This window comes from Camelus ferus, chromosome 35 (assembly GCF_009834535.1).
Source record: "Camelus ferus isolate YT-003-E chromosome 35, BCGSAC_Cfer_1.0, whole genome shotgun sequence".
NCBI lineage: Eukaryota > Metazoa > Chordata > Mammalia > Artiodactyla > Camelidae > Camelus > Camelus ferus.
In genome coordinates, this window is record NC_045730.1 from 15,398,569 (window position 1) to 15,420,823 (window position 22,255).

General features: G+C 36.1%; 1 protein-coding gene across 1 annotated transcript in view; it reads left to right on the forward strand.

Moving 5' to 3' along the window:
* The window catches only part of CUBN (cubilin), a 273,653-nt gene that overhangs the window by 50,283 nt on the left and 201,115 nt on the right, over positions 1-22,255 (forward strand). Inside the window, exons 18-25 of the mRNA XM_032474139.1 lie at positions 828-972; positions 1,198-1,376; positions 3,769-3,934; positions 4,273-4,489; positions 6,991-7,121; positions 19,316-19,508; positions 20,809-20,969; positions 21,375-21,556. Of these exons, the coding sequence (XP_032330030.1) occupies positions 828-972; positions 1,198-1,376; positions 3,769-3,934; positions 4,273-4,489; positions 6,991-7,121; positions 19,316-19,508; positions 20,809-20,969; positions 21,375-21,556 (1,374 nt within the window). The remainder of the gene's footprint in view (positions 1-827; positions 973-1,197; positions 1,377-3,768; positions 3,935-4,272; positions 4,490-6,990; positions 7,122-19,315; positions 19,509-20,808; positions 20,970-21,374; positions 21,557-22,255) is intronic.

The following is a 22,255-nucleotide window of genomic DNA, read 5'->3' on the forward strand; positions in this document are numbered from 1 at the left end:
TTCTTGAAATAATTTTAAGAATTTTTCTGAAATAACTATTTCAAATATTCAACATACTGTTCTATGTAGAATTACCATAATGAACAAATTTTTCAGTATCTGTGTCTTTGTCTTTTTAGATTTTGTGTATTTATGCTTATTCCAGTTTTTGTTCTTTTTCTTTATTTTCCTTTATCTTTATTGCCAAAGACATGTCTTTTCATATCTCTATCCCCTAACCTCCCTCAAAAAACCAGTTCTTGAATGTATTTACGGATTTTACCTTTCTGTATTTTATTAGGTTTTGCTTTTATTTGTACTTTATTTTTTCTCATTTTGGTATCTTTTTTTTCCCAATTTTTAAAGTTGACTCCTTAAGTTGACTCTCTTTCATCTACTTTGTATTTCTTTCTTTCAATAATGAAAGCAGTTTAGTCTTTGAATTTCTTTGATTACATACTTGGCTGAAACTTGCAAATTTTGATATGTTATGTTCTCATATTTTGTTGTTTTCTAAATAATGCAAAATTGTAAATTTATTTCCTTTTTGACATTGTGGAAATTATTAGGAGAACATTTTAAAACTTCTTATGATTTTGGATTTTTTTGGCTTAAGATTTTTTAAATCAATTTTTGCTATTATTGCATTGTGCTAAAAAATGACCCACTGACTACCTTTCAAGGTGCTAAAAAATGACCCACTGACTACCTTTCATAATATGAATATGTAACCCAGATTAGAATATAACTCATTTTGAATCTGCCATTTTCTTATCTCGAAATAATGCCACCATGGCCAAGGTAACTTTGTTGATTAGGATTACAGATAATTTTATTTTTCTGTTTAGGTTCGAGATGATGAAACCTTGCTTGGAAAAGTCTGTGGCAATGAAACCCTCTCTCACATTAAGTCCATTACTAATAGTATCTGGATGAGACTTAAAATAGATGCTTCTGTTGCAAGAGCTAGTTTCAGAGCTGTTTATCAAGTTGGTAAGAAAACTTTTGCCTTAATTTTTAGGTGTCTAATTTGCCTGACTGTAACATTTTCATTTCATGAAATAATTTAGTTATTTTATGTCCCCCAGTGATAAGGGGGAAATTCTAATACTAGTGTCACATTCTGGGATATCTTTATGCAGTTAGACTTTGCAATAAAATTGAAGGCAACAGTCGCTTATCTTTGGACAAACGCTACTGTCATTTTCATCCTTATAGCTTGTGGAGGAGAATTAACTGGAGAAGGGGTCATTCGCTCTCCCTTTTATCCTAATGTGTATCCAGGAGAAAAGATCTGTAGGTGGGTCATCCACCAACCCCAAAGCCAAGTCATCCTCCTCAACTTCACTGCCTTTGAAGTGGGAAGTTCTGTCCACTGTGATACAGACTATATTGAGGTAAGAACATTTGCATTTGATTGGATATTATTAAAAATATTATGTCATGTTATCCTCAAATCAGTTGCACGAAACAAAACTGGTTTGTACAGACCAGTATCTCTTAGGAATACAGATGCTAAAATCCTCAAGAAAATACTAGCTAACTGAATCCAGCAGCATGCAAAAAGGAGTATATACCATGACCAAATGGGATTTATCCCAAGAATGCAAGGTAGGTATAGGTCCAAAAATCAGTTAGTGTGAAATAAAATATAGGGGAAAAAAACCACATCATAACCTCGACAGATGTAAGAAAAGTATTTGACAAAGTCCAGTACCTTTTCATGATGGAAACACTCTACAAACCAAGAATAGAAGGGAGCTTCCTTAATCTGATAAAGGACATCTATCAAAACCCCACAGCTAACATCAACCTTAGTGATGAAACACTGATGCTTTGCTCCTATGGCCAGCAAAAAGACAAAGATGCCTGTTCTCACCACTTATATTCAACATTGTACTGGAAATTCTTGATAAAACAGTTAAACAAAGAACGGAAGTAAAATGAAATGAAAACAAAGGCGTACTAGCTCTATTCACAGAAAACATGATCTTGTATGTTGACAATTACAAAGAATCTGTACACAAACACACACAACTATTAGAACTAATAAATTCAGCATGTTGCAGAATCTAAGATCAGAATATGAAAGTCATTTCTTTTTCATAGCAATGAATAATTTGAAAATGAAATCAAAGAAAGAATTCCATTTCCAATAGCATAAAAAAGAATAAACATTAAGGAATATATCTTTAAAAAAGACGTGTAAAACTTGTACTCAAAAACTCCAAAACATCAGTGAAGAAAATTAGACCTAAATAAGTGGAAAGATGGCTCATGTGAATGGATTAGAAGACGATGTTGTTAATATGGCAATATTTCTCAAATTTATCTAAAGATCCAATTCAGTCCCTATGAAAATCCCAGCTGGCACTTCTGTAGAAATTCACAAGCTGATTGTAAAATTCTAGTGGAAATGCAAGGGAACTGGGGTAACTGAAAGCATTCTTTAAAAAGAACACCATTGGAGGATTCACAATTATGATTTTAAAACTCAGAACAAAACTATAATAATCAAAACAGTATGTTATTCTAGTAAAGATAAAAATATAGAGCAATGGAACAGAATTGAAAGTTCAGAAATAAATTCATACCTTTATGAACAATTGATTTTTGAAAAGGGTGCCAGGACATTTCAATAAGAAAAATATTTTTTTCAACAAATACTGCTGAATATGCACATACAAAATTATGCAACTGGAACCCTTCCTTGCACCATATACAAAAATTAACTCAAAATGGATCATAGACCTAAATGTAGGAGCTAACATGATGAAACTCTTAAAGAAAACAAAGTTTTTTGACCTTGGGTTAGGCAAAGCCTTCTTAGTTATGACACAAAAATCACAAACAACAAAAGAAAAATTGGAAAAATTGGACTTCCCCAAAATTAACCCAACTAATCTAATTTTTTTAAGTGGGTGAAGAATATGAATATATATTTCCTTAAAGAAGATGTACAACTAGTTAATAAGCACATGAAAAATAGGCTTAACATCACTAATCATCAGGAAAATACAAATCAAACCACAATGAGATGTTATTTCATACCCACTAGAATGACGATAATCAAGAAGTCAGATAATAACAAGAGTTGAAATTGGAACCCTTTTACACTTAAAGCCTGCTGGTTAGCATTTAAAAGGTATAGCTGCTTTGGAAAACAATTGGCAGTTCCTCAAATAGTTAAACATAGAGTTATCATTTGCTCCATCAATTCCACTTCTAAATGTGTACCCAAGGGAAATGAAAAAAGTATATATCTACACAAACATTTGTACATGAATGACTACGCTTGTTACTCATAGTAGCCAAACAGTGGAAACTACCTAAATGCCCATCAACTGATAAATGGATTAATGAAATGTGATGTATCCCTGCAACAGAATGCTATATGGCGTTAAAAAGAGATGAAGTAGTGACACACGCTACAACATGGATGAACTTCGAAGATGTTATGCTAAGTGAAAGAAGCTAGGCACAAAGAACGCATATTGTATGATTCTATTTATTTGAAATGTCTAGAAGAGGCAATCTGTAGAAACAGAAAATGGATTAGTGGCTTCCTGGAACCAGGGTTTGAGGTGAATGGGGGATAACTGCCAGTGAGCATGGAGTTTCTTTTGGGGTGCTTAAAATATTCTAAAATGGATTTTTACCATACTAATAAAACATTTTAGAAAAAAAATTTTTTTGATGCAGTTTTCCAAAATAAATATCTCTCAAAATACATTTAAAAAATTGTGGTTTTTTTGGTTTGTTTGTTTTGTTTTGTTTTGTTTTGCTTAGATTGGTAGCAGTTCCATTTTGGGTTCTTCTGAAAATAAGAAGTATTGTGGCACAGACGTACCGTCCCTTGTAACATCTGTGTACAATTTTCTTCATGTCATATTTGTGAAAAGCTCTTCTGCTGAAAATCATGGTTTCATGGCCAGATTTAGTACTGAAGCTTTGGGTAAGAGACTGACTCCTCAACTTTGCCTTTTGGGCTTGTATCAGAGAAGTGAACAATAGAAATAAATTATTATAGAAAATGAATTGACATTGTAGATGTTTGGTCATCTACACTGTAAAACTTTTAAAGCAGACTCAAAGGTAAAGAAAATATATATCTCCTAATCAGCTCATATTAATTGATGTATTAGTAAGGGGAAAACTAGGTTACCTTAAATGGCATAGAAGGAACATTTTTCTTTTTGATCTATTAAGAGGTTATGATCAGATTATTTTAGTTGGCATTCCAGGTAGCATTTTAGTTCCTTGTTCTAATAATCATTATTTTTATTTTAACAGCATGTGGACAAGTTCTTACAGAGTCAACAGGAAGCATTCAAAGTCCTGGCCATCCAAATATCTACCCGCATGGTGTCAACTGTACCTGGCACATACTAGTCCAACCTGGTCACTTGATTCACCTCCTATTCAGGGAATTTCATCTGGAGTTTCATTACAATTGCACCAAGGATTATCTAGAAATCTATGATGCTGAGTCTGACACATCTCTTGGGAGGTGATACTATTTCGTTTTTGTCTTTTTAACATAAAAACTTGCTTTCTTGCATGCCTGCTTCAGTGAAGGATGTTAAAATCCACCATGTTGTGTTATAAAAACCAGATGAGGTCAACACACTTCTCAATGACCATTTCTACATCATGACTCACTACTCTGTAGCCTTTGCCAATAGTAATTAAGTTTGATATATGAATATACCCATGAAGGCGTCACCAAAATCAAGCTAATGCACATGTGCATTACCCCCAAGCCTTCTTCCTGCCTGTTACAATTCCTCACTTCTACCCTTATCCTTTTCTGGGAAGCCACTCAGCTGCTTTCTGTCACTGTAAATTAGTTCACATATTCTGAAGTTGCATAAAAGTGGAATCATTCTGTATGTACTCATTTTTCATCTGTCTTTTCTCAGCATAATATTTCATTGAGCCCCTTGGATCTGAGGGTTTATAGTTTTAAGAAATTTGAAACAGTTTTGGCTGTCAGTTCTTGAAATGCTTTTTCTGTTTCCCCTCCACTTGGGACTCAGATTACATGTATCTTAGGCCATTGGCTGTTGTCCCACAACTCATCAATACTTTGTTCATTTGATTTTTGAGTCCTTGTTTTCTGTGCATTTCATTTTGGAAAGTTTCTATTACTTTGTATTCAAGTGCAATCATCTTTTCTTTTACAGTGTGCATTCTGCCGTTAATCCTACCAAACGCATTTTTTATCTTAGACATTGTAGTTTTCATTTCTAGAAATTCAGTTTGGGTGATGTTTTATATCTTCCATGTCTTTACACCTTATTTTTTTTTTCTTCTAGCTTCTTAAATCGGTGAGATACAGTTAAAACTATTTTGATGTCTTTGTCTGCTAATTCAGTCTTTGTGTCATTTCTTGCTATGCTTTGAATGATTAATGTTTCTTCTCATTATAGGTTATACTTTGTCCTTCTTTTCATGCTTAGTAGGATGCCAGACATTTTCAATTTTGGGCTTGTGCACTGGATTGCATTGCTATAAGTATTCTTAAGCTTTGTTTTGGAATGCAGTTAAGTTACTTGGAATCAGTTTGATCATTTACAGTTTTGCTTTGAAACTCTCTTGTCTGCTGTCTCTGAAGAGTCATTGTCCTTCACTGCTTCATATCCAATGTCTTGAGAGCCATTGTTTTATATATTCTGTCCAGATTTTCAGCTGTTTCTTATACAAGATTATGTAAGTCCAGTCCCTGTTATTACCTCTTTGCTGGAAATAGAAATCTCCTGATTTCTTTTTTTATTTCTTCTTTTTGTGTTTCAATTTCTTTTCCCTCATCCATTTTTTAAAGAATTTTTACTTTACCCATTGTTTCCGTAAACTTATTTTTTCTCCTAGTTTTTTCTTCTTCTTTACTTTTTGCTTTCTTGTCCTAATCTTTCAGTTTTCAGATTTCTTTTTCTTTTTTTTATCATACTTGACTCATAATCACTGAAAATATATAATCTTTGCTGAGTGACGTAAACTACAATGATCTTGTCCAAATTTGGCAGACCTGGGCATGTAGAGAGACATTTAAAATATTAATTCATCTCCCTTTGTTTTAATCAAAATATTAAATTATTTTAAAGACTTAAATGATATTATACACCAAATTTTTTTCTTCCTCAGAAATTAACATCCATTTCCCATATTTAATTCTTCCTCTTATTTTGGTTTCTTTCTTTTCTTTTCTTTTTTTTTTTTTTTTTTGCCTATCATTCCACTAGGTTGCTTTTATCACATGCCCTTTGAATTGAGATTTCTATTTCTTAGTCATTCTTACAAATGTGTCTCTAGATGAACTCTCATGACATAATGTCTTCTATTACAGTTAAACTTTTAGCCTAACTAGAATAGTTATTCTGAGTAAAATTGCTTTCTTCAGCAAAACCTTGGCATGGTTTAATAATCAGACTCAACCTCTGCATAGGGCCGTGATTTAAAGGGGATAGATTCCACCTATACAAGGCTTAATATTCCAGGCACTGTTCTAGTGTATATACAGTGTATTAACTCATAAAATTCTCAAAGCAACTCTATGAAGTAGGTACTGTCATCATCCCCATTTTACAGATGGGAAAACTGAGGCATAGAGGTTGAGTGATCCACTCAAAGTCACAAAACCTCTAAGGGAGAGAGCTGACTTTATGAGTTTATAATACATGGTTTCCCTTTGTTGTGTAAGTGTGTTCATTACATTTCTGTTAATATGTTCATTAATATGCTATATCGTCACCTGCTATAGCTTGTCATTTCTAATTTCATTAAGCTTCTTATATAGGATAAATCACATAGTTAGGCACACACCCACAAAAGTATTTAAAGGAGGTTGGCTGATCTTTAGCAACTTTGTAAATGTTTTGTGCTTGAAATATATTTGATTTTTAAGGTTAATAGGGGATATTATTATTATTGTTTTTACATATCCTAATTTTTGGTCCATCATTTCAGTGTGCTAAAAGTTTTCAACCTGTGTTCTTTCTTTGTTTCAAATAGGTATTGTGGAAAATCCATCCCACCCTCTCTTACCAGTGGTACCAACTCATTGAGGCTTCTATTTGTGGCTGACTCTGACCTTGCTTATGAAGGTTTTTTAATAGACTATGAAGCAATTGATACATCGTCAGGTAACAGAACAGCATTATATGCTTGGTTTCATTTGCTCCATTACAAAATAAGCTATGAGAACACTTCATGGCGAAGTCTGTGGGAACGTAATGAATGTAATGGACACAATGCATTTAGAATGAAATGCAGTGACTTCAGTGCCTGCATATCAAATATAGAGTAATGCCTAGGTAAGAGTATTTTATCAATGGCAAATTTTCCAATCTTGGTAATTGCACTGTGGTTTTGTAAGAGACTATGCTCTTAGGAGCAATAAGGCAATGGGAGCCAAACGTAAACATGTAGTAAATCTGGGTAAAAGGAACTGGGGAGCTTTTTCTTGCAACTTTTCTGTGAGATTCAAATTCTATCCAAATTAAAAGTTACTGAAGAGACTGAACACTTATTTTATGAAATTGGAAGAAAGACAACAACAGATGAGAATAAGAAACTACTACGTGCAATTCTACGGCAGAAAATGAAAGCTTTCTTATCAAAATATACATTTCTAAATTTGACCTAATGAAACCGATCCTTTTCAGCATGTATTCCTTTTATTGTATTTTTCCCATTGCTTAATTCTCATCATTACTTTGCTCTTTGCAAATGCAGTGTGGGAAACAGACACCCTTTGGCAGCAGGATCTTGAAGGTCAGACTTTAACCAGAGATGACCCCTAGCCCCAAAGCCTGTGGGGTTTACGAGAGTGTCATGTTTGCTTAGACTCATGTTCCTCCCTGGGATGTATACCTTTTTAAAGAGTCTGGGTTTTCCTTTAGCATTACTATTTAGGAAAATATTTCATGAACCAAAATACTACCCATTGTAAGCATATGGGGATGATCGGGCTTCTCAAGCGTTTCACACCTTTGGATTGTTCCAGAAGCATGCAATTCTCAGACGCTCCCTTCAGACTGACCTGAGAGCCTTCCCCTGTGCCAGAGGTGTGCCCTCTGACACAGTCTTGCATCCAGAAATCCCCAGGTACTCATTTTTTAAGGCCCCCACTCCATTAAAAAAAAAAAAAAAAAAGAAAAAGGTAAATTAATCTTCCACTTGGAGTCCCTACCAATTTCCTGTTTATTTCTCCTCAGAGTGGCTGGCCTCTGTTCTTCATTTCAGGCTGTTCTCTGTGATAGCTTGAGTTCTGTGTTTTGGAAACATGCCTTTGGGTTTCTCCAGACCCTGAGTGTGAAAAAAAAGCATACATCTTTCTCTCTGGTGGGCCCCACTCTCAGAGACAGTCCATTATTCAGCTCCAGCACCTGGGAAATTAAATCTCCAGAAAATACAATAACTTACATTACGCGATTGACATAGTCACTGGACTTTGTTCAGATTTTTAACATCCAGTAACCAGAACTGGCTTCTCAAGAAATTACAGTATGCGCACATTTTTTCATACTCCTGTGGTTTCATCTGCCTCGTATATTTGGCCCAAGCCACAACTGAATATTAGAGTAGGATTTGGAGCACGTCACTTGAACTCTCTGGGCCATAGTTTCTTCATCTGTAAAGTTAAAGGATTGGATTTGATGATCTTTGAGATGTCTTTTGGCTCTAATCAACTATGAATACCAGTTTAATTTGCTGCATGAATAAACTAGCTGTAACTTAGATAACATATGATGTGGGTGGGGCCTCCAAAAATATTGTGGAAATCTTTGTAACAAATGCAATAATATCTCTGCAATGACTAATACAGCTCTGCTGATAGCACGCTAGCTTGTCAGGCAATATATCTAGTGCTGAAAGACCCGAGTGCAATAGGAGTGCCCTGGTGGGGGTGTGTTAAATTTTAATTCAGAAAGAAAAGATACAGGGAAAATAAAAGTAGGTTGTGAAAAAAGGAAAAAATCAAGCTGGACGGAAACTGACCACCAAAGAGAACACAGGACAAGACAGGAGATAGAAGAGAAGAGGATTCTGAGGTGGCAAATGCTAAAGATGCTCCAGTCTGCCTCCCTGGGAGGTAATCACTACTGTGGCTCTGTTTGGTCCAGACAGGGGCTGAAATCACAGACCAGGGAGTGTTTGCTTTCCGTCCCAGGGCTGAGCCTGGCTGGTCGCCGTGTGCCTCCCTTTTGCTGGATGATGTCATCAGTCTGACCTCTGCTGTCAAATATTCTAAATAGCAATCGGACAGCTGGACCCAGGAAGCCTTATGGCACCCTCAACTTAGCATTTTGGAGCCTGTCTCGGTTTCCCATAGATGAGGACGTGGGTGATTGGCTCTCATGAATTGTTGAGGGCGCCCCTGCAGGACTGCTCAGGGAGGGACTGGACTCAGGAGACTGATGCAGGGCTTGGGCAAGTGACAGCCAGGCAGTGGGCTAGCCCTGCAGTCTGAGTGAGCTGCCCACCCAGAAATAGGGAGGTGTTGGGTGCTTCTTTTCCAGTTGTCATCTTATTTTTGATATTTTCTGCAGAACAAAACATATCATGGAAGAGGGTCAAGGGAAGCTCAATTACTGGCCCTCACCCTATTGGATTGCTCTAGCAAAAGTTATTTTTAGAGCAATCATGACAGTACTTGGTTGTTGATTTTTAGTCCCTCGGCACAACAGGTGTGAGTTTCTCTGCTGAAGTCTTTCCCGTCTTCATCTGATAAAGGTTAGGTTTTCTGACTTGCATCCAGTTACTTTTCCATCTGTAGTTCATACTGTGGGGATATGATGTCAGCCCCTAAATATGTGTTTGGGAGGAAACAGATCGGCTCCTGGTCATTACTTTGACTCCCTCCCTCATCTCTGTTTCTGACTTCATCCAGATGTGCCTGGGGAAGTGGAAACAAAGAACTAACAAGAAAATGTTCCTGGGTAGAAACTCTTCAGAATTTCTTAGTAACTTATGAAACTAGGTTTGAAGTGTTTGCTAATTTAGAGTACAAAATATTTGAATTCTGAGAGAATATAATTGATTAGTTAGCTTTAGTAATTTAAACTGCAGTTTCATTTTCTGTTAACATCTGCTGCATCTACATGAATATAATCCTACCAAGAGGGGACTTTAAAGGGATAAGAAAAAATAGAGAAATGTACTTTACACATTTTTCTACTTTAATATTAGATGAAAACTCATGTAACACCAAGTCCATGAAACAGTCATGACTCCTTAGTGGGTCATGAAATTATCTTATTAGATTGCTACGTACATTTTTTAAAAGTAGGGAATAGAACAAAAAAGAATAGACTGGAAAATATCAGAACTTACCATGCAAAGTTTGGCATCACTTCATGAAACCTGTTTGAATTTTCTGTGCGTGTGCCTGATTGATGTAAGCGTATTTTTATGGTGTGTCAGAAAGTTCAGAACACGAATCTAGCCCAATTACCTTATTTTTCAAATGAGGGAAGTTGAAGTCCAGGATTGAATTTATCCTCCCAAGAATACACAGCCAGTTGGTTTAGAAGCCAAATCCAAACAATCCAGTCCAAACATCGAGTCCATTTGTTTTACCATTTCTGGACTAGCTCTCAGAAATGCCCCAGATGAACTGCACATGGTGTGGCTCGTAACATTCCATTTGGAGCTATGCTAGAACCATGGTGGACTGTATATATGTTTTGCTAAGAAAAGAGCTTTACAGATGTTTGGGGAAGCGGTTAGGGGGCATCAGAACCACATCTATATTAGATTAAAAAGTGGGCTCTCCCAACCTCCTCATTCCCAGGTCAGAGCTCCTACCTACCCAACAGTGAGTGTTTAGTACTGTTTTCCATCAGTCATCCTGGAATGAGTCCACAAGAGGCATCTAGGAGCGAGAAGTCACGAAATGATTACTAGAAGGGCAAATGAGTATTTCTTAAGAGGAAATGAATGGAGAGGGGTATCCTTATTGGAAAACTTTAAACCTGTGGAGCAGTGTTCCCAAACTCTAGTGTTCGTTGGGAACTTGAGTGGGGTTTTCTCATCACAAATTCAGGTATCAGGACCCCACCCAGAAATTCTGATTCAAATAAGTCTAGGGTAGGTTTTCACCAAGCAGTTCCAGTGGTTCTAATGGAAGTTTGCCATTTATCAGAGACTCTGAAAGTTAAGCCTTACTTAGCCCCATGCATTGCTATAGAATTATAACTGGGGTATAATGGTGGGTTGCACTGTAACTGCTCATGGTGAAAAGTACTTTCTATGATACGGTGAAGGAAAAACTGAAGACGAAGTCAGAAGCCACGGTTCTAGTCCCGGCCTTGCTGCTAACTTGAAGTGCTTTGGTCAAGTCACAAGCCTCTCTGATTCTTTCCATCCAGCTTGAATTCTGTATTTCCTACTCTGAAATATTCAGATATTTTCCCTCTGGAAGAATTTTTAGTAAGTCTATTGATCTTTTAAAGATTTACATTCTCATTAGTCAGTATTTTCTCATATCTTTGTATATATGGATACCTCAGCACTTCCCAGCTCAGGAGATTTCCAATTTAATTTCTCATATTTCTTAGTCCTTAGAATGAAACTGCTAAGCAGAACATTTAATTGTGATCATCTTAGTTTTCCACTCACCTTCTTTTCTAAATTGACATTTCATACTGAGAGAAACCGGGGTTATTAGCACAAGATTTGGAAAGGGAGGGTTTGGGTGTGAATCTCACCTTTGCCAGGTCTGAACTAAGTGATTTTTCAGAACTTAATCTCCAGGAGACTCAGATCCTTCCTGTGTTCTTCTCTAAAAAGTGGAGATTATAATGCCTGACTGTTTCACACGGTTGGGGGAAAAAAAGCGTAGACATTTCCTGTGAAAATTGACAAAACAGCTGTAAAGCACTACGAATGTGCCAGATTTAAGATAGAATTACTGATACCCAAATACAGGTTTACAGTAGCTGCTTTACTGATTTCGCTTACATCATATTCGTTAGAATTGATATCTGCATGGGGGAAAAAAAAAGCCATGACTGTGACCGCCGAGCAGAAAATTTCAGGGAAACATTAGATTTTGGTTAGGGAGGCTTCTTTCCTTGTGGAGACACTGAACCTGTAATTTTATCTTCTCTCAAGTCTTGACTTTGAAGAATGTTAAACCAAATATGCCAGTAGAGGCTGATGCTGGTTCGTGGGCTGATTATTTATTTAGCACATGTCTAGGAAATCTGAGGCCACAGGGATTTATGCAGACACAAGATGTCTTCATCAGTGACTTCAGGAAGCTCCGCCTATAGGTTGATCACTAATGTAACTGGATACTCACATAAGTTACCGCACAAGGCAAAGCAGGGAGGTGGTGGGGCAGTTACCCGTAATCTAGGGTCTCCCGGGGAGATTCATTCTTCTCTCCACAGCATGAGTGTTTCCCGTTCCTGGCACCCAAATCGTATGGGACTGATATCATCATTGCCTTTTGAGTTGGAGGATTATCCGTGTTTTGCATTTTCCCTTTGATAACGAACTGAATGCTACATTACTAAACCTTATTTAAAAGTGCTTATTAGAAGCAGATACACATTGTGAGTTTTAGAAGAATATAATTTTGTGATTTTGTAGTGGTCCACAGAAGACATTTGTGTATTTTTCTCTTTTCTTCCTTTTTTTTTGACTTTGCTCAGAAAGAAAGTTATGAGAGGCCTTCTAATAGCTGTCTTTGATCCTTAGAGATGAGCTTTTCCACTGCTAGTTCAGTTGAACATAATGGATGGGAGAAACCTACTTTTATTCTTCATCTCTTTGTAAATGTTGTTAGACCATAATCAAAGACAAACTGCCATTGGATATGAGTTTCCCTTTGGCGACATAAGATATAGACAAAAGACATTTTTTATGTTTGCATTTTGTGTTGAGGTAAAAAGCATCATGGCAACACATGAATATCCTTTGATGGGAATATATTCAATTTTAATTATTTGTGGTTTTTTGCAAAGCATAAGAGGAAGCCAAAGTCTAGCATATTCTTAGTATCCTGCCTGTGAGTGTAAGCCTGCTATTTCTCAACAGCAATATTATTCTACAAAGAGCAGTTTACACTGTCAGGGGACGAACATGTGAACACTGTACAGATTTCAGTGTTAGTTTAGAGGAGTTACTAGCCTTTCAAGAAATAGACACGTTAAATTCAGAGAACAATCCTTTGTCTCTCTATAAAATTAGATACGTGAATCTCATAAAGCTACAATCAAATCTTAATAGTAAATATTCTATCATTTAATATTTATAGCAGGTACAGCTTCAAAAATATTTTTTATTTCTCTATAATAAAAAATAAATAATTTTATTTATTCTGATTTTAATCTCTGAATTATTTATTGGATTTCTTTTGGAAAATTCAACCTGTCTTTTGCACAGAACTTTCACTTCTTTTAATATAACACAGACTTCCATTTTGTAATTTCATAAAGTGAAATTCATTTGTAATTTTAACAAATGTGTATAAATGTGTAAACACCACTCTGTTCAAGACCCAGAACACTTTTGTCATCTCAGGAAGTATCCTAGAGACCCTTTGATGGACCCGTCCACATCCTCCGCCCCACCAACTAACTACAGACCTTGTCCTTATCACTGTAAGTTAGTTTTGCTTGTTCAGAAGGCAGATAGGAGTGGGAACACACAAGATGCATCCTTTTATGTCTGACTTTTTTTTATTTAACATGATGCTTCTGAAATTTGTTCATGTCATTCTATTTATAAATGGTTCTTTTCTTTTCATTACTAAATAGCCTTCCTGTCTGTGGATATATCTTAATTTGATTATCCATTCACCTGTATTTGGATAGTTGGTTTGTTTCCAGTTTTTAACTATTATTGGAAAATTTGCTGCTACGAACATTGATGTGTAAGTTTTTTGTGGACTTACGGTATTAGTTCTCTTGGGTAAATACGTAAAAGTAGAATTTCTGAGTTTCTAGTAATGCTGTGTTTAATATTATGAGAAACTGCCAGCTTTCGTTGTCCCAAAGTGGTTACACCATTTTACATTCCCACCTGCAATGAATGAGAATTCTACTTCCTCCACTATTTTTTTTCACCAACTCTTGGTTTTGTCAGTCTTTTCATTTTAGTCTCCAGTAGTTCCATAGTTGTGCCTCATCATTGTTTTAATTTGCAAGACTCTCGTGACTAATAGTGCTGAGTACTTTTTCGCATACTTATTAACAATTCATATATCTTCTTTTGGGAAGTGTCCAGTGAAATGATTTTGCTCATTTTTGTGTGCTATTTGTCTTATTATTGTCACATATTATGTGTTCTGGGTATATGTATGTCCTTTGTCAGATAAATGTATTGCAAGTATTTTCTCTCATTGTGTGCAGCTGGCTTTTCATTTTTCTCAGTGGTATCATTTGAGGAGCAGAAGCCTGGTGTGTCCTAGTTTCCTTCTACAGTTAGTGTGTTTCTTTTTTGGATTTTGTCTGAGAAATCTGTGCTTACTGAAGTTGTGAGGATTTTCTGTGCATTCTTCTACAAGTTTTATAGTGTGAGATTTTACATCTGTTTATCATCCATTTTGAGTTAATTTTTCATATAATATGAATTATGCATCCAACATTGTTTGTTTAGCAAATGGTATTTAATTGCTCAAGCACTACTTGTTGAAAAGAATCACCTTTTTGCACTGAATTACCTTTGCATAGTTGTTGAAAATCATTTGCCCATGTACCTGCTTCTGGAATGGCTGTTCTATTCCTTTGATCTGTATCTCTACCCCTATGACAGTAGAATCCACTACTTAATATTATGTAATTTTATGGAGTATCTTAAAATCAGGAAGTGTAAATCATCCAGATTTTGCAAAATTATTTTGGCTATCCTAGACTTTTTACACTTCCATAGACATTTTAGAATCACCTTTCCAATTTTTACTAAAAAGCAAGACAAAACAAAGAACAAACAAAAATACAAACTTATTGGGAATTTGATAAAGATTATATTGAATTTATAGATGAATTTGGGGACAAAGTGCATCTTAAGTTGAACCTTCCAATCCATTAACATATTTTACTTCTCTATTTTATTCAAATATTAGGAAATTTCTTTCAATAATATTTTAAAGTTTTCTATAGAGTTTTTGTTTATTTCCATTAAATTTATTATCAAGTGTTTCATGTTTTTATGCTGTTGTAAATGGTACTTAAAATTTTATTTTCCAGTTTGAATAATTTTTGTAAATTAAATTGATTTTTGTATAATTGTCTTGCATCCTATAACCTTGTTAAACTCAGTTATTAGTTTTAGGAACTTTTTAGCATATTTCTTAGTTATTTTACATAGATGATCATGTCTGTGAATGAGGACAGTTTTCTTTTTTCCTTTTCGGTATCTTACAATTGACTTAACTCCTTGTAGCAAATTTAATGTTTTTCATAAAAGTTGGGAAAATTCTAGTGTCCCTTTCTTTCTTTCTTTCCTTTTTGCTTTCTCTCTTATTCTCGTTCTCTTCTCTTTCTGGGTCTTTAATTACATGTGTGCTAGACTATTTGCTATTTCTGTTTTTTTAGGGTTTTTGAGACTCCATTCATTTTTCTGCAGATTTTTTTTCTCTTTGCTCTTCAGATTAAATAATTTCTATCAGTACGTCTTCACGTTTACTCGCCTTTTTCCTTCTGCTTCCAGTTTTCTATTAGGCCTACCCGTGATATGTTTTTAATCTCAGTATACTTTTAAGCTACAGAATCTCCATGTAGTTCTCTTTAAGAGTTTCACTTTTGTTGCTAAGATTCCCTACTTATTTACTCATCGAGACTATATCTTTCTTTAAGTCTTTGAATATATTTCTCATAGTTGCTTCAAAGTCTTTGTCTGCTAATCCAACATTTGGGTCATCTTGAAGTCCCAAGATTAGTATTTCCCTGACTATGGTCACATTTTTCTTCACTACTGACCACATTTTTTTTCCTTGGCTATGATCCATATTTCTCCATTTACTTGTACAGATAGCAATTTTTGAGTTTTACACTAAATATGGTGAATGATACGCTGTAGAGACTCTGGATTTTCTTAGCTCCCTCTGAAGCTTACTGGCCATTCAGTAATGGCTTTGTACTACTTTGCACTACTGTAGGTTTGTATTTTTTACTTGTTAAGGTATATTTGTGAAGACGTATAGGTGTTTCTCCTAAGCCCTTCTAACTTGGTAGGTCTCAGCCTCTAAGTTCGGTCACTCTTGCAGGTCTTGTCAAGACTTAGACTTCTACTTTGTTAGAGAAGCTCTAGAAAAGGCCTGCTCCTGATCATGGTCTTCGCTCAGAAAGGTATAGCCTTTCTGGTATCTCAGCTGGATGCCTGAGGTCTTAATGAGGTACCCCATTCTGACTAGGAGAGGACTCCCAAATCTGCCGTCATTGCTCTGGCCTCCAGTATCTTGTTTCTGCGTCCAGCCTAGTAGGAGCTACTCTCCGGCATGACTTTTGAAATCTTACCTCACATGTGCCCAGTCCAGGCTCTGGCAAGAAATCATAGGGAAGTTTACACAGATGTCTGGTTCTCCTCTCTGAATACTTCTTCCTCACTGGAGCATTTCCCTGCAGTTCTAGCTCTTTTGGAAGCCTAAACCCCGATCCCTGCTTCCTCAGCTCAACAGGACTGCCATTCATTACTTTGGCTTCAGCAAACAGCTACGTTTAGAAAATTCTGCCTGGATAAACAGCCAAGGAAATCAAGAGTCCTGCCTGGTGAATTTTCTTTCTTTAAGGATCACAGTCTTGGACTGCCTGTTGTCCAGGGCCTCATGTATTTTGTCCAGTGTTACAGTTGTTATGAGGAGGGGCTTGTCTAGTATAGTTACTTGTCATGTCTGGATACAGAGATTCCTACAATTTAAATTCAGTGAACATTACAAAAGATTAAAGAATCACAACCTACCTAGGAGAGAGGATAGCAAGGAGAGAGGGAGAAAATGAGGTGAGAAAAGTGGAGGGAGAAAGGATGGGGTAGAGAGAATGGGAGGAAATTAGATATTTGTCCCACCCGCTCTTAGTTTTCAGTACAGTAGGTAGTATAGTTTTAACAAATATTTACTAGATGTGATCTGAGCCAGGCACTGTGGTAACAGTTATTAATGGTTCATAAGGTCTTTTTCATATTTCAAGGGCTAACAGAGGAAATATACTCACATGAAAACATATGTTTGGGGTTCAAGTTGCTATTTGAATAAAGTTTTATTGAGCACAAGAAAATTCATTCTGCTTGACTGGGAAAGGTCTGACAGAGGGAGTGATATCTGAATTTGACTTGAAATGGCAGGTAGGAGTTTATTCGTTAAAGGTGTGTTGGCAAGGGTGGAGGGTTGTTAAATATAGCTGTTAGACAAAGAGAAAAATGCGAAGACCATTTGAATACCTCAGGGACTGTGTTCACCTTTGTGCCAGCAACAGAAGAGAAGTCAGCTGTGGAATCAAGATTTCAGTAGGGATTCAAGAACAACCCCCAACTGTGCCACAGTAATCACTCCCATATGGACAAGGTGGAGGGAAATTAGTCATCCTTACTTGTCAAAAATTTCATTAAAATTTCCTTTACCTCCGAACCTGATTATTCACCCCATTCTCCTGCAGGCCAATTGCAAATTGTATTCAAAATATTCAGTGCAATTGTAGTTCCCGTCTGGGAGTACCATGGGAAAGCAAGGAACATCATCTCTTTAAGAATAAGTGACATGAACAGATTGTTTGCTCTAGGTATTTGATTTATTGACAAAAGCTATTGGATTGTGGGGGTGGTCAATGAGTCTGTAAGTTCGGCCAGCTCAGGGAGACTGGGGCATAGCCTTCATCGACTGTCCATTTGATCCATACATTTTAATCTTTGTAACACTCATTACCGGGCCTGAAATACTTAAAATACCACCACTTCACACACACCCTGCCTCTCTCCCACCTTCTCCTGTTTTCTCTCTGCCTTTCCCCTCCCTCCCTCCCTTCCTTCTATTCTTCTTTCTTCCTTGACATTTGGAGAAATATCTTGGCAGACAATAGAAAAGTATAGAAAAGTATACAATTCATCTCTGAAATTAAATATTGCTGTTGATGCCTTCAATAAATTAAGCCTTGATTACTTGCTATTTAAAATAGAGTAAACCAAATATGTGGCACCTGCTTGTTACTCTAAGGACTATACATAGATAGTAGGACCTGTCACTTTTCCTGTGCATCTCTGTGCTCTCAAAACCAATGGTTCCTCTTTTCTTTTCTGAGTATGATTATACAGCTGCAACTGAGGGAAATGACACATCTAAACATCCTCATTTTCCTTTTTATTCATCACAAAGAATAGTTTATTCTCCTCCAAAACCTTTCCATCAGAGACCCATGTCTACTCCTGGATCCTAGGTTTATGTTATTACCGGATACAGTTGAAGATGCATTAAGAATGCATTGGAACCAGATTTGCTTTGGAAAATATCTGAGGTTTAGAGGGCATAGGAGACTGAGTGGGCATGTTAGTGGACAGAGTCTGAAGGACTGAATAGGTCAAGTCAAAGCTGTTAAAGTAGAAGAGTTAGTAGTCATTCAGGGCATAAAATTAACCAGGTACTATGTAAATGTTTTATAGGAATGATCTAATTTATTCCTCACGTGTGTGCTCTGTTTTACTTACACTTTTCTGTTCTATTTTAAAACATAATGTTGGTCACTACCATTTACTGAGCACATACCATGTGCCAAGCCCCTGAATTGCATTTTCTCTGACCCTTATTCAAAGAGAGTTACCATCTCCATTTCGGAGACGAGACTCAGAGGTGCAGTAACTTCCCTAAGGTCGTCTGGTTTGTCAGTGTGTGAGCTGGGCATGGATTCAAGGTCACTTTGACCCCCGAGTCTCACCTCCTGTTCTTTTAACCATGTGGCTGAGGACTGGCTCCGTCACTTCTCATAAATGCGTGCTTTGGCAAAAACACATTTTAAAGAAAGGTTACCAAAAAAAAGAACAAATATGAATTATTTCTAGGCCTCCCTCTGTGATTTCTGTAGTTGAGCCACATTTTTAATGTTTATGATCATTTGCATGGATTAGAAAAATTAGAGCACTTCCAAGAGCCAAAAAATTGTGATCACATGTAACAACTTCCACTCCATAGCTTAGGTTTACTGTGAGTAATTGTTTTTGCCTTTGAGATTTCAAAACCTTTGTGGCGAGAGGAAATCATTCTTTGAACATCCCAGAAAGGTCTATCGAAATCAAGTACATTGACGTAAATTAATAAAGTGTATGTTACTGAATGTCTTGTACATATGGTACAATATTTTTTATTTTCTGTCTTTTGCTCTGCTTTTTTTCCCCCCCACAGCATGCTTGCAAGACTATACAGATGAATCTGGGACTTTCACTTCTCCAAACTTCCCCAATAATTACCCCAACAACTTGGAATGCGTTTACAGGATTACGGTGGAAACCAGCCAACAGATTGCATTACACTTCACACACTTCTCCCTGGAGGAGGCCATTGGTGGAGTATGTGTAGCAGATTATGTGGAAATCAAGTAAGCACCTTTATTTCATCATAATCTTTTTCATTCCTTATTTCTATATTTTTGAGGAAAAAAAATAGAGAAATTTTCTGTAAAAGCTCCCTTTTGTGCCGTTTCTTGCAAGATACAAAGTTTGTCATTTGGAGCCTGGCTTAACAGTAGGCAAACAGAAAGTTGTGTAAGATTCAGTGGTTATTTAGAATTGATTATTTTATTGGGAATATTTGAAATTAAATTTCAGATTTCAGTTGGGCAGAGTAAACAGATGTACTGTTGCACTGAAATTAGATAACTTCCAATTCAAATGCTGAATATCTACTTTCTTTATGTACAATCAACTTAAATTTTAGGCTGTTTACTGTCCATTTAGTCTATCACAAAAATGATGGTAAGATAACGTTTTCACAAAGTCTTTTTGTGTTCAAATAATAAAAGTTTAGGCTTGAGAAATTCGGTGTAAGGCATTTTTTTCTTTAATTCTTTGGTGCTTTGAAAAAATGAGTTAAAAATTTATATTTTCAGTGAAGGTCAGTTAAATTATATATTGGTATCTTCCCAGATCATTATACTGAATTAAATTAGACTAACCAATTTGGGGTGCGCCTGCATTAAATTTTTTATTTGGCATTTCAAAAGCCTAGAAATTATACTATTTTAGAATAAATTTGTTCTATGATGTAAAATAAGGTGCTAAAATAATAAATCACAATCATGTCATATAATGCTAAAATAACATAATTTTCTTAATTTTCAGCAATCATTGGACTTTAATGTTGAGTGAAACTTTTTTTAGGCTTAAAACAGTTATGGATAATAAATTAGATTAAGGCCCCAAAAGTTCTTGAGGAGAGAGTTATTTTCAAAATTTTGTTTAACTATGTCAAATATATTTAATATGATATATTAAATTTTGAAAATTTTCAAACTAGAAGAAAAGCATTGAAGTTTTCTCTGTAAAATTAAACAACATTTGTTTGTACTGTTAGTAATTATGGTCTCATTATCCTGTGTTCTCTGACACATTTTCCAGATGCTTTATTGGCGAGAAAGAGGATTAAACACTTCCTCTTCAGTTTGTAGTTGGTTCTATAAAATGTCGTGCCAACCATAAACGATGGTTATTCTATAAGTTATTCAAATACTGTTTAATGAAGGGAAACATTGAAAACTTGAAATTGTTTTTAGAGTGTCTTTGAGAGAGGTTGACTGACAATCTGATCTGTTTCTGGTCTCAAAGTTCAACGAATGTAAATGTTTATATAGTAATATTATCAGTGACCTAATAAACAAGCCTGTCTGTATTTGGTCACAGTAATGGAGGCTATGAATCTTCACCATCCCTGGGAAAGTACTGTGGCTCAAATCCACCCCCAAGCATCATCTCCCAGAGTAACAAACTCTGGCTAAAGTTTAAGAGTGACTTCTTTGGCTCTGGGACTGGATTCTCAGCTTCCTGGGATGGATCGTTGACAGGTAAGGAGCAAAGAGTTGCCTTTTGTTGGCAAGTCCAGTCTGATGGGCTTCTTGATTCTTGGATTGCCATGCTATTTTTTTTCCCCGGCTGTATTTTGTGAGTACTATTTGTAATAAACTTCAACATTGTGAATATTTCTGAACTAGCAGCAGCCGTTTTGTTTTTGCTTTTATTTTTGAAGGACAAAATAAGGGAAAGTGTTCTTGTTCCCTGGTGTAGTTCATCAAGCTGGTCATCTTGGTTGTGAATTAGGACTGCAGGCTAGCTACTCTTTGGTGGGGCAGTTTTGTTTTGCAGTTTGGTTTAGAGGAGAGTCACTGGTAGCACCAGTTTGATATAGTAGTAAAGAGTCTGTTTTACTGGGAAGAAAAGGATGTGTGTCACCCCGTCTCTTTCCCGTGCAGGTTGTGGGGGCAACCTCACCACTCCCACCGGCGTGTTCACCTCTCCCAACTACCCGATGCCCTACTACCACAGCTCTGAGTGCTACTGGTGGTTGAAAGCCAGCCACGGGAGTCCGTTTGAACTGGAATTTGAAGACTTTCATTTGGAGCACCATCCAAACTGCACTTTCGACTATCTGGCTGTATGTGTGAAATTTCAGTTGTGTCCCTTCACTGCTCCCATCTCGCCCAACACACAGAAATGCATCACTTATTTTTCTTTTTGCGATTCAGGAAAAGGCAACATGTAAACAAAATATTCGTATTTAAAAATTTAAACAAAAAAATTAAAAGAAAATTGGATGAAAATAACCCAAGTACGGCATGCATTAATGAATGGCTTGGTATACTAAGTATTTAAAATATCTTGTATATGAACTATTAAGATATATTTTAAGTCTCCTGAAAGGAGTTACGAGATTTATCATAATTATTATCCATATCATTTCTGTATATGCATTGAAAAATAACAATCTAGAAGACTGTATTGATGAATTAGAGAAGATAATTGAAGTCATTAAACTGGGAATTTTTACAGTACCACCAAGTCACCCTCTCCACTAAAAAATGATCTAAATAAAAAATGCACTAAAATGTCATAAACGGTAAACTATGAAATCAAAAAGCAAGGAAGGCTACTGATAATGGCTGTGATCTCAAAAATAGTAATAATCTTTGATTTTCAGTGCTTACATTTCAACAGGGGCTCACTCCCTCACTTCTATACACAGCCATGGCTGCATGGCCTGAGTTCACGGCTCAAGTTTACAGACATTTAAATTCAGTCCTAAAACATATTCTGATCCAGGGCTATTCTTTGGTTGTATCGTGTATGTATTTCT